This window comes from Cryptomeria japonica, chromosome 9 (genome assembly GCF_030272615.1).
Source record: "Cryptomeria japonica chromosome 9, Sugi_1.0, whole genome shotgun sequence".
Lineage (NCBI taxonomy): Eukaryota > Viridiplantae > Streptophyta > Pinopsida > Cupressales > Cupressaceae > Cryptomeria > Cryptomeria japonica.
In genome coordinates, this window is record NC_081413.1 from 723,640,753 (window position 1) to 723,653,884 (window position 13,132).

The window sequence follows — 13,132 nt, forward strand, 5'->3', positions numbered from 1 at the left end:
TGGTCAATTAAGTAGCTGGAAATAACTGACCTGTGTCACTTTGTTTTGAATACATTAGACAGGGCCCACAGGTAGTCCTTTTACAATAAAGCATTTTAGTTTTACAACTGATTTTTTGGTGTTAGTTCTAGCTGTGCATTTCTGATTTTGCACATTTGTAGCATTTTGAGTGTTCTTTGTCTTCAATCTTGCTGGGGCTCCAACTTGTGGTTCACGTGGTGGCGTGCTTCTCTGTGCTTCGTTTCTAGCTCTGCGATGCGTTCCTCATTGGCAGTGCTTCCGACTTTAATTGCAATCAGGTCCTCGATTTGTGTTTTAGGCCTTCTCTTGGCTCCTTCGAGCGTCATCGTCGATTCTGCAAACAATCAATTTGGACTTGAATTAATCACCTTCAAAAGATTAAATAAATTAATTTAACAAATACTAAATTTTTTAAGGCGATGTTTAGCTTTGTTTTGGCAAAGATGAAAGGTGTTTTCTTTAAAAAAAATATAAAACCTCCTTTGGAAAATTAGGGTTTCAAGATTTAAAATGTGCGATTTTGCTCTTAGTTTTAAACGTCCTCCTTACTTGACATGAAATTCAGCCAATTAATTAAAAATGTGTGATTTAGTGCTCTTTAGTGAAATTCGGCATTTTAATTAAAAAGAGTGAACTTCCGCTTTTACACTTCAAACTTAAGTTGCCCCCTTTGCTAAACATGAAGTTCGCTCCTTTACACCAAATGGTGTGATTTAGTTTTAAGTTCAAACGCTCATTTTGCTTGGGTTTCGGAAAAAAATGTGTGAACTTAGGTTTTTAAAGCCTACCGCCCCTTGAAAATTTGGGTCTTTTAGCTCAAATGAGCGAACTTTGATTTCGCCTAGCTTCGTTCAATGTAATAATTGGCCTTTAACAAAAAGGGGGGGGGGGGAATTTTAACTTGGCCCGGGTCTTTTCGAAGGAAGAGAGCAAACTTTTGACTTTCCACCATAATCCGGAAACTTAACTCCCTCGCATTTTTATCGCTCTTGGTAAAAACTCGGGGTTTTGGGACAAAATGCAGACTTTACAAGTTGCAAATTTCGGGCTGTTCAAAGAAAATGCAGGACTTTTGCGTGATTTTAAGGAAAAACGTGCAAGTTTGCCTTGAACGGTTTCAAACGCCCTCGCCGACACAATATCGAGCACCAGTAGGAATCACGGTCTTTTCAGTATTTGGAAGACATGGGAGGCTTTGTGATAACAAAAAGTGATGATTTTGTTTGAATGAAATCCCAAGCTCTCTCTTGTTTCACCATATGAAGGCAGGTTAAGGTAGGCGGGGGTCCCCTGAAACAGGGGCATGTGTGCAAAATGCACAACAGGATGACCAATTGTATGATTCAATCTAGGTCTGTGGCTCTAACTTCATTTAGATCCATATGACTCAAAAGGGAGTGCTGAACATGACTGTTGAGGAGGCTTGGTCCCACTTCAAGCTTGATGTTTCCTTCTTTAGAGTTTTTAGTATTGAGGTTTAGGCATTCATTCTAGATGGTTGGCGTAAGGTAATGTAGAAGAAGAGTGAACCTTTGATTTTTGTTGGTTATTGTTCCGATGTGAAGGTGTATAGGTTGTTGGATCTTGTTCCTTAAGTGTGTATGTTTAGTGAGATGCCTAATTTGATGTTTGTCATAGAGATGATACTACATTTATTGATTCTTCTGCACTATCTATTCCACCTCCTTCATCACTTGAGGATGTTTAGCTTCTTGAGGGTGATTCAAATGATGGTCTTCAACCACCTACTCTTGGTGCACAATCTTTGCCTCAATGGGCTTGTACCACTCTGGAGGAGGCTAGATCTCTTATTGGTGATTTCATAGATTCTTGTAAAACTTGTTCATATAATTTAGGGATCAACTTTTTGATTGGTGTGCTTTCAGTTGATTCCTAGAAGTTTTTAGATGCTTTTGGTATTCTTGAGTGGGACATTGAGTGTCATTTCTCCTTCTTGAGGAGTCATGCATTCAATATCTTGTTCATGTCCATTAGGGAAGAAAGTTAGTTTGATGCAAGTGGGTGTATTACACCAAATATGCAATGGATGGTTCTATTGACAAGCACAAGGCATGTCTTTTTAGTAAGGGGTTTTCTCAAGTTGAGGGTATTAACTATTTCAAGACCTTTGCTTTTTTTGTCAAGATAGATTTAACTTTTCTTGTACTCCCCTTTCTACATCCTAGGGATAGTCAGCTTGTTAGATGGATGTGAAGATTGCCTTCTTGCATGTTGATCTTCATGAGTATATCTATATGGAGTTGCCTTTTGGCTTTGTGCAAGAATCTTCCCTTGTTTGTAGCTTTGTTGTTCATTGTATGGTTCCAAACTAGTCCCTCGAATTTAGTATGGGAAGATGGATACTTGCTTACTTTCAACTTCACATGCTGCTATTTTGATCCTATAGTTTACACTTAGAGACATGGAAAGTATCTTTTCGTTCTTGTGTCACATATGGATGATTTGATTTTCATAGGGTTTCCACTTTCATGATCCATAGTGTCTAACAAGCATTGATGGAGTGGTTTGATATGATTGGTTTTGGTCTTTTGCATTTCTTCCTTCATCTTCAATTTCGTCAAAATTTTGTGGGGATCTTCATTTTTCAATAGAAGTTGAGTTTCAATTTGCTTAAGAGATTTGCCTTAATTTATTGTAACCTTGCTTGTACACCTTTTCAATCAGGTGTTGTATTGTCTACTAGTTGCACTACTTTCACAATTGATGCTACTTTGTAGTAGTAGTTGGTTGGTAGTATTTTGTACTTGACATAGAGTCATCCTAATATTTCCTTTGGAGTTGGGTTTGTCTCTCGTTCCTCTCAAAAGTCTTTTGAGAGACATTGGAAGAAATGAAATGTATCGTAATGTATATTCAACACACATGTCATTTTGGCATTCATTACATATCAGGAGTCTCATATTGTGGGCTTCATCGACTTAGATAGGATTGGTAAAATTGATGATTGAAAGTCTACTTCTAGTTTTGTCTTTTGCCTTGGTTTTGTTGGATTGCACGGTCTTGAAAGAAGCAAATAGGTATTGCATATCATTGACAGAAAGCAAGCATTGAGGTGCAATTTTCTCTATCTAGGAGATTCTTTGGCTTCTACAGTTGTTGACTAATTTCGACTTTCCCTCTGATCAACCTAATTCCTACTATTATTTGGTGTGACAATGAGAGTGCCATACACATTTTAAGCAACCCAGTGGAATATTAGTGGATTAAGCACACAAAGATCCATATGCACTTCATTAGGTAGCACATCGAGGATACTAAGCCTTTGGCATCAATTTCTTATCTTTAGTTGTGATTGATACTTGGGGTGAAGGAAGTTGTCCATGGGGGGTCTTCTTGAGTCCTTCACTTTTCATGTTTTTCTCTTTTGGAGAGGTGTTTTCTCCTATAAGTTTTTAAGTGTTTTTTGTTTGCAAGAGATTGTTTGTTCATGGATACCTTATCAGGCTTTGTTCTTGGGAGCCATCTTTGCATATTTGTTTTTGTTTATTGCACTTAAGTGAGGGTGTTGCTATGAACAAATTTATTGCATAACTAGTTTCTTTCTAGAACCTATTCATGCCTAGGTTGTTTACTTAGGGCATTTTTAGAGTACACTTAGTATAGTTATTTTGTTGCATTTTATGTCATATGATTATGTCACTTGTTTAATCCTATATTGCCCTATCTCTAACCTTGCCTTTATAAGCAAGGCTTCATTTCTACATTACACATATTACATCTTTGTATCATTTTTTGGCAACATGCATTCTTTGTTGCTTCTGTCTTGTGCATGGAAGGCTATTTGGTGTTATAGAAGATTGTTACTCTTGTGAGTCCTTGTGGGGACTTAACTAGCATTTGTCACGTTAGCAATCTCCCACCTTCGTTTGAGACATTTGTAAAGGCTTTAAATCTCCTAGTTGAAATTCAAACCCTAAGTTTTGACAAGGCGTACGAGTGTTTATTGCAGAAGGAGTGAAGAAAATAGTAGATAGAGGAATCGGTATCCTAGACTACTAATAATGCTCATAGCTTCTTACTACCTAGTTTAAGGGAAAATCGTAATATTCATTTAAAAACACTAGTTCCATTCAACTTGAGCAAATGAATAGTGCAACCATGTCCTTGTCGATTGATTTTTTGATGGCTATTAGTTGATCCTAAAGATCCTTGACTTTTAAGAGATGTTTAGACAAAGACCCTTTGAGGCACTTTGATAGGAAAACCAAACTTTTTAGATACAAAACCTTGTTTTTCTCTAAAAGTTGACATTACTTTTTAAGCTATTCCACATGATATGTATAGAGGTAGTCCGTACTACTTCGGACTTTAGGATTATATCATTTGAGATTGATGACATGAGAATTAACATGGTTTCCCTATTATATCTGCCAAAATCGCTTGGGTGATTAATACATAGTTTTTTTCTTCAACAATATTTTGTCACATTCTTGATATGCAGTGATACCTAGAATGTTGTGACTCTAGATATTACAATTTTTCTTGATGAATTTTTTCCGTCTCCAGCATTACTTAGATTTTGAATATTGGCCATTTTCCTAACAACCCCCAACAAAAAACTTTTCCTGAAATTGTCGACTTTGATCATGGAATTCTAAAAATATACCAACCCAAAAAATTTGAACTCCGACCTTACAAATTTTGTGGACCAATATGTAAAATTATTTGTAAACTTATGAAAATTAACTGAAATCCTAAAATCTTTGACTGCAAACTCCTCACCATATTATATCTTGAAAAAATTCAAAGCCTTTTTAAATTTGTGAACTTTTGAAGATTTTAAATTACAAGACTTAATAGGGAAATTTGAAAGAGAAATAACTGAATTATTGATACACGTGCCCTCAAAACTTCCTTGACAACTAGTAAAAACATGTCAAAAATGCCCTAGCCATGTTAGGGAAATTATTTGCAAAATCTTTTGACACCCAACATGCATTTTTCTGCTAAAATATGCATGTTCCCTCATGCCCACCTACAACTCCCAAAGTTGTATTTGCCTGCAATTTAGATCCACGATTTTGTATTTTTTGTGCTTGCATGAACTTTTACTTGTCCAATTTACGAGTGAACAAAACAGATGATGGAAATGTGTGATTTGCCTTTGAGCTTTATGCGATTTGTTTCTGCCACTTGCTTCTGTTGTGATGTTGGATAAGTTTAACTAATTTCTTTAGACCTTTTCCTAGCTACAAGTGCAAAGATTTTGTGCCTTTATGATTTTACTAGTGTTTGCTAATGCTGTGATTATCCACCACTTGATTCAATTCTATGTTGTGTCATACGACCTTCTCTCTTCTTGACCCTCTTTGAACTCCATATGAGCAATGGTGTACTTGAATAATGAGGCTTTCTTGAACACAATTTGGCTCTGATGCCAATATTAGCATGACTAAAGAAATGAGCTTAAGAGGAATTGGCATATTTTCTTAGGTTGAGAGCATCATATTATATTATTAAACGTATGCTAAAAGTAGAAAGAAGTTAATAATCTAAAAATAGATTGTTGTTAGAACGTTATTAAAGACTACTAGTTACGAATAAAGATCCGACTTATTACATTTGAGTGCAAATGCACACTATTATATTATTATGCTAATATTCTAATAAAATATTAGAGGGAGGACCTCTTCATAGTTAGTTATGCCTTCCATCTTTGTTAGGATTAGGTGACATTAACTTTGCAATCCTAAGATATTTTCATGTGTCTCTTTGTTACTTGAAATGGGGTGGATGCATAGGAACATGAGAGGCTAAAATATTTTTTATTTGTTATTCTATGACATTGTAATTGCATTCATAGAGGTGGACACATGTTTGGTGGCATTTACAAGGCATGATTGAGGCATATTGCAGTTTGGCATCCATTTTGGGAGTGGCGTCAACTTAACTTGCATGTGGTTGCATGTTCCCCAAAGTTGGGTGCCCATTTTTGCATATGTTGTTTGTGGAGCTGTTGGAGCTGTTAGAGAGTCATGAAGCACTCGGGATAGATCATTTTTCATTGGTTGTGGGTTAGGATCAACAGCAATTGCATCGTTGAAAATTTGTTTAAAGTATGGTGAGGTGCTATGTGAATAGTATGGCATCGGCAGAAAAAAAAATTGTAGTAAGAGACTTGGCCACTTCTCATGATTGCATATTAAACATGCTTGCAACACTAGTAATCGTTTTCTTTCCCTTGGTAGAACCCTCTCCTCTTTGACTCTTAATATCTATGGATTGGACAGGCAATGCAACACCAAGTTGTTTAGACTCTATTGGTATTTACTATTTCCTTATTTCTTAATTCACCTTCAATGTGCAACTTAGTCACCTCGGCTTCCTCATGTAGGCTTATTTGTTCACACTTTTCACCCCTTGTCTACATCAGCACAAAAGATGAGACTCACATATTATTAGCCTAAGTGCAATTAGTAATATATATTAACTAAACCTAAATCTGATATCTATAATAATAATATTAATAGCTCAATATGTTTTTTAAGTTTTTAACAATTTCGTTGTTTGTTAAATTCACTTGCCAATTGCAGCAAATAATAACTTAATAGAGGTTGTTTACCCAAAATTACTTTTCTCGTCTTTGAAAACAGAATTGAAGAACTACATAGAAAATTTATATAATAATAGCTGCTGTTATATTATTTAATTACAAGCACTTATCGAGAACAGCAAGTCTGTGCATTAATTGTTCTTAATTCTCTTGTATTTTTCAGAAATTTTTATATATCTTTCTTTTTAATCTCTGCACCAGTTTTACCCACCATTTTGTTTTTGTATATATGTCTCATTTTATTGATCATATTCATAAGCATGTTCTTCTCTATTCTAATGTTTTGGCTCTCACAAATAAGATTTTTAATTATTTTATGACATTAGAAGTAGTGGATTTGCCAAGGTGCTAAACAATGTGCAGGGGTAAGAAAGTGTCTCTTTAATAACCATTAAACTCAAATTTTTGGTTTCATCATGATATACAGCTTACAGAGTATCCAGAAGAGGCATGCAAGCTGCAGCTTTCTGTCTTGGATTTATCAAACAACTACCTTACAGGGTTGCCACCACAACTTGGTAAAGTAAAGCCAACTATATAAAACTATTTTTGTTATCCTGTCCAATTCTTGATTATTTTATTTGTTTCTGAATTGTTTTGTGTTGTGAAGAAAAGCTAAAATCCAAGTAGATGCAGTTTATATTCCGGAGATGTTGATGTACTTTAAAACATTTTGAAAATTGGCACATCATTCGTGAGAATTAAATATTAAAAATATACCTCTGTTTAAGAATGTTTTTTGCATCATGTTGCAAAAAGCAGCTCAGTTCATCAGGTTCTACTTTATGAATTTGGTGTGCCCTTATAGCCTATGGTTGGAACATGAGCTACACTGTCATCCTTGACCTCTTATATATGTTGCTGGTTGCAATTGAACAAGTAGTTGTGTGTCAAGAATACAGATTTCTATTTGTGCCCATGTAGATGTTGTAAGGTGTAAGAATCCGTTCAGGCATCTCTGTCAAATTTTGTTGAATTGGTGGTGTTGTAGTTTTCTTGGTGGTGTAAGCTTTATGTGCATAATCTTTTTATGGCCTTCAACTTGGCATTCTTTGCATGATACAGGTAACCCTTGTTGCTTTCCTTGGTAGGGCTCTTATACTTTCTGTGCAATTTTACTTTTTACTCAACAAACCAAGAATTGGTTTGCACATCATCTGGCTTGAAGGTCACATGATTATCACTTTCTGGAAATATCGGCTATAATTAATGGCAGAATCTCTAGGTCCTTGTGAGAGATCCTTGAGCATGTTAATGCTACACTCCTTTGACTTAGGAACCTTGAATGTATCCTGAAGCCTAGTTTTATTGATGCCCTATTCAACATGTACACTATAATTTCTAATACGTGTATCAAACTAGTTGGTGGTTGAAGTATCCCACCCCTGTTTGCTATAATTTTCTGGCCTTTCACTTTGAGGTATTTTGTCAAACAGTTTGCTTGAAAGATACTATTGACTTATATTTAAACTGTTCACTTCTAGAAATGCATAAAGATTGAACCATAAAAGACATGCAAACAAACTAATATTCATACAGAGATCAGAATCTCAAATACTAATTTAATTGCAAAGTTTGGAATTCAGTCATTGCATAATTAACAAATCAGAACTGCTGCAAACATTGATTGTGAATTACATTCTGACCTGATTTAGCGTAAGCAAACTGAGATATCAAATGCGGCAATAAGACTGGTCACACTCAGCAGATATTGCATAACTTATGTAAAGCAGATTACAATGATATTTACCAATACTTCAGCTGTTAACAATCAAGCCAAAAACTAACTTCTGAGTTCTGAGCAACGTATGAACATTTATAATGCATTAAGACTCATCTTTGCACACACCTAATGCTGGAAATGCTGGCAGATTGTGACAGTCATTACATTACCTTTCTGAGAAGTCATACTCTACTAAGAAGTCCCACGATCAAATAGATATGAAAACATTTAACAAGGAATCCCTGCCAAATACAAACTCATTCTTGATATTGCTTCTGAAGATCTGATAACTGCTGCAGTGATTTAGTAAAGAGCTGGAAATCAATTACAGATGAAGAATACAGCATAACTGCCCAGCTACTGCATCGACCTTTATTCTGTTACTATTTCATGCCCAATACTTCAATAAACTTCATCCAAACTGTACAAACTGAACTGAAATTATCCTAGCACTCTAGCAGTGGTAGGGATCACTGTAGCTATCAAAATTAAAAAATCTTCAAATCTTCACAAATTTTCAGTGTTCCTATAATACTTGAAAAACTAGTTTTGAAAAGATGTGTGACAGTATAACAGTATAAGAATTACATTTCAAATGAAACTATAGGAAATTTGAAGTACTAAATCTAAATACCAAGATTTCTTCAATTCTAATTGCTAATTGCTAAATAAAATTTGACAAATGAAATTGTCAAATTGGAGATTTGTATTATATCGAAAAAGGAAAATATGAATATCTGATGCCATTGCAAAGTCTATAATAATAAAGATGATTACATGATTCATTATTACAATGAGTAGCCAAATACAAATACTAATAGCAATAGCATTACAAAAGAGACTAGAGTCAAAGACAAAATGACACAACTCAAAATGTAGCTAATGGAGGCCTCTAATCATCTGTGAACTCTTCCTCACTAGAACTGCTGGACTCCCGAAGATCAAGATCCCTCAAGCTCACACGAACTAGCCCTGCATCTGGAGTGGTAGGATCATTCTCATCAATCTGTGAAGGCTCCTCTGGCTCTACATGCCATCATGCCGCTGGACTCTCCTTGTACACAAGTGTCTTGTGGTCCATGAGACACAAGGCACTGTGTACAGCCACAAGCTTCTCTGCTCTCTTAGAGGTAAGCTTGTTCCTCTTAAGAGAGTGGATGAAGCTATATGTAGACCAGTTCCTCTCAGCAACTGAAGAATTGGAAACCTGGGATAGCAGACGGATGGCTAGAGTGGTGGTCAAAGATTTCGGGCCATGACAATTCCACCACAAAAGTGGGTCCTCCTGTGCCATAGTTTCTATATCCATCTTTGCCGCATCTGAATAACCTCTACGAGTGGCAAATCTTCCCCACTTAGTGCGAATTGTTCCAGCATCTTTGGAATCAAACATCTTCTCTACGCACCTAAAGAAACCCGCCTTCACCTCATCATCCTGAATCGGTGTCACTCTACTCGGTCTAGCCTTGTACCACTTAGGATTCAAGGCAAAGGCAGCCATATGCAAAGGAGTGTTCAACTTGTCCCATCTACGCTGAATGATAGGCCGGATTTGCTCATTGTAGAATACTAAAGAGGGGTCCTTCACTCGCACAACCACCCTCATCTGGTCACCCATCCCCATATCTGATCACCTGGAATATTGGAGAAATGATGGAGACAATGTATTTCGCATCAGTCCAAAACACATCACTCTTCACTATCTCCTTAACCCTTCTCCCCTGCTCTGTCTTGGCCTTAGCCCACCTATTCCACTCATTAGTCATAACCATGAGTTGCAATGCCTCTTGCAACTCAATCATTCTCTCCAAGAGAATGAAATAGGATGCATATCTGGTCTCAACTGGTTTCAAGAACTCCTTCGCGAAGGTCTTGAAGAGTGCATGTGAAGTGTGGTGGCTGTAGATAAACATCTGCACATCTCTCGCATCGGTGACCACTCCTCTAATCCAGTCAATCTTCCCCATGTCCTCGAGTGCATTGTTCATGGCATGCACACAACATGGGGTCCACCAAATGTGTCTATAGGCTGCCTCAATGAGTCTCCTTGCTGCTCTACACACATGGGCTGCATCTATCACTACTTGGACCACATTTTGTGGCCCAACCTCCTCAATAGCCTACTTGAGGACCTGAAATTGGAAATCATCAGCTTTACGATGCCCTATACAATCAATTGCTCTAAGGAAGTATGGGCCCTTTACACATGTGACCATTATGTTGATGAGTGGACGATGGCTAATGTCCGTCCACCCATCCATAACTATGCTGCACCCCGATGCCACCCAACATGTCTTCATCTTCTCCATCAAAATATTGATCTTGGAATAGCATTTATCCAAGATCGAGGTCCTCATTTTCGTCTCCCCTGGTGGTACATAAGATGGTCCTCCCTTTGCCACCATAGCCATCATCTCCCTATAATAAGGAGACCGTGTAACATGAAATGGAATGCCATTGGCAAAGAAGAACTTGCCAATGGATTCATCTATCTCATCTCTTAGCTGCACATTAAACATATCAACAATGGGGTTACTCTGTGGTGTCTGCAACCTATGTTTCCCTGCTCTGGCGGCACTAGAAGTGGAAGTGGATGCAAATCCAAACATCACTTCTCCTGTCTGTGAAGCATGAGAATTATGTTGCGGATTCTGGCTGTGTTGAAGGGCTGCCCTAGCGGACAAAGTAGTAGGCATTAAAATATTTGTGTCATCTGGAACCCCACAAAGCCTGTTAAACTCAATTCTGTACTGTATATTTTTAGCTTCCTCCAAAAACTTACAATGTCTCACACCTTTTCCTCTCCAAAAAAGAAAGTGTGCATTCACCCTACTAATGCTACCAGACCATTTAGTGTCACAAATGTTGCACTTCCACTTCTTTGTTCCCCCACTTGAATGTGATGTGCCTTGTACTGATATACTTGAAGCAAACTGTTTGAGAGGAGACTTAGGATCAAAAGGACCCCTTGTATACAGTGCCAACAACTCTGAAGGGCAACCTGTACTAGTTGGTGCACTCGCCATAGAACTAGATTGGGCTCCAGGATCAGCCCCATGGTCACCCCCCTCATTTTCAGGTTCAAATTCTGAATCATTCTCGCTATGAGAATGGATTTCCATCTCATGCTCACTCATGCCTTGGGAGCTCATTGTGAAATTGACACTACATTTCACAAAATAAAATTATAAAAATAAAAATAAAATCAGCCTAGTTTAACATTTTTTTTTTCCTATTCATCTCAAAATGAGTTTTGATGTTGAATCATTTTTCCCTCAAGATTCAACATTGTTGTCGAGAATAATCATTATGTTATGTTGTCATATTATGTTTATGTTGTCATCGGTAATAATGAGTTACGGCGGTCAGTTAGTTAGTCGTCTCGAAGGGCAATTGCACGCGACGGTTGGTCGCACCCCTTCGGGTATTATATATTGCGTACCTTTCCTTCGAAGTGGATCATGATAGTCGTATCAAATGTAATGTTATAAGCACTTGATGTACATGGACTATTGAATTAATACAGAGACTGGTTATTTAATATATTTCCATTATGTTCTGTGCATTTACTTTCTGCATTTAACCGTTTACCTGAGAGGGCAAACATTTGGCACCGTTGCCTAGACGTACTCAGGAACGGAAGACGCGGATGGCGCACGGACGCGACGGGCCTACCCGTCGGTGAGATGAACCTAGAGACCGACGACGCGCACACGAAACAAGAGGCGAAGGGGAAATTGAACCCTGTAATAATCCCGACACAATGTTGATATAAATTGTGGTCGAAAGGGGAAAATAAAAAAATAAAAGAATTGTGTACATGGTGTGTGCTTGCTATGTACGGAGGTGATTTATGCCAAATATATTAAATAAAGACAGAAATAAGAAAGCAGAAACGGACGAGTAGGAGGCCGCACAGAGGGCCTTGATTCTGGAGCAGCAAGTAGAACGGAGACGGAGGTTGAGGCAACTTGCCGAAGGACGACCTACCGAAGGGTGGCCCGAACGGAACCACGGAGGTGTCACGGAGGGTGCAGAAGCCGAGGGAAGTTTCTACGCGTTGCCAGAACACCGTAGGGTGCGAAGCCACGAAGAGTTTCTGGCGGAAACAAGGTTAAGGAGAGATCTAGTCGAAGAGACTCGGGATCAGTTTAGAAACTTATCCCTTACACCACGGAGTGAAGATCACCAACGGGAACCAGGAGTGGGCGCGGGTGGGAGCGAAGGGGAGGGCAACCGTATGGGTTTAGGTGCCACACAAGACAGGCAAAACACCGTACCTCCAGTCGCCCATGCAGGACACACCACCAGTGCCACCGAAGGAAGCAGCGCAGGGTCACAGACATAGGCACAGTCGCCCTCAGGAAGACGACCCGGGATGGCGAGTAAACAAAAATTGCGAAAGTTCACAGGGGACGACAAGGAAGACCCCTTATGGCACTGCCGTACATGTGAAACCATTTGGTCTGCCAACGGAGTGACAAACCAGGATGACTGGGTACAGCAGTTCCCAGCCACGTTACATGGAGTTGCCATAGACTGGTACTCCGATGTGGACAAGCAAAAAGTGGCCACGTGGGCCAATCTACAGAAGGAATTCACGGAGGATTTTCGGTTGCTCCGTGATGACAATGAAATTGTAACAGAGATATACAGTACCAAACAAGGTACCAAGGAGACAGTACGGGCATACAGCAGGAGGCTGAAGGAATTGCTGGGAAAAATGGAGAGTCAACCAGCAGATGGGTTGAAAAAGCGATGGTTTGTGGAGGGACTAAAGCATTCCCTCCGAAGGAAGATGAAAATCGTTCCAC

At 38.4% G+C, this 13,132-nt stretch overlaps 1 protein-coding gene across 1 annotated transcript in view; it reads left to right on the plus strand.

Moving 5' to 3' along the window:
• LOC131067432 (plant intracellular Ras-group-related LRR protein 6) overlaps positions 1–13,132 on the plus strand; it is a 170,858-nt gene that overhangs the window by 126,627 nt on the left and 31,099 nt on the right. Inside the window, exon 11 of the mRNA XM_058002438.2 lies at positions 7,023–7,113. Coding sequence (XP_057858421.1) covers positions 7,023–7,113 — 91 coding nt within the window. The remainder of the gene's footprint in view (positions 1–7,022; positions 7,114–13,132) is intronic.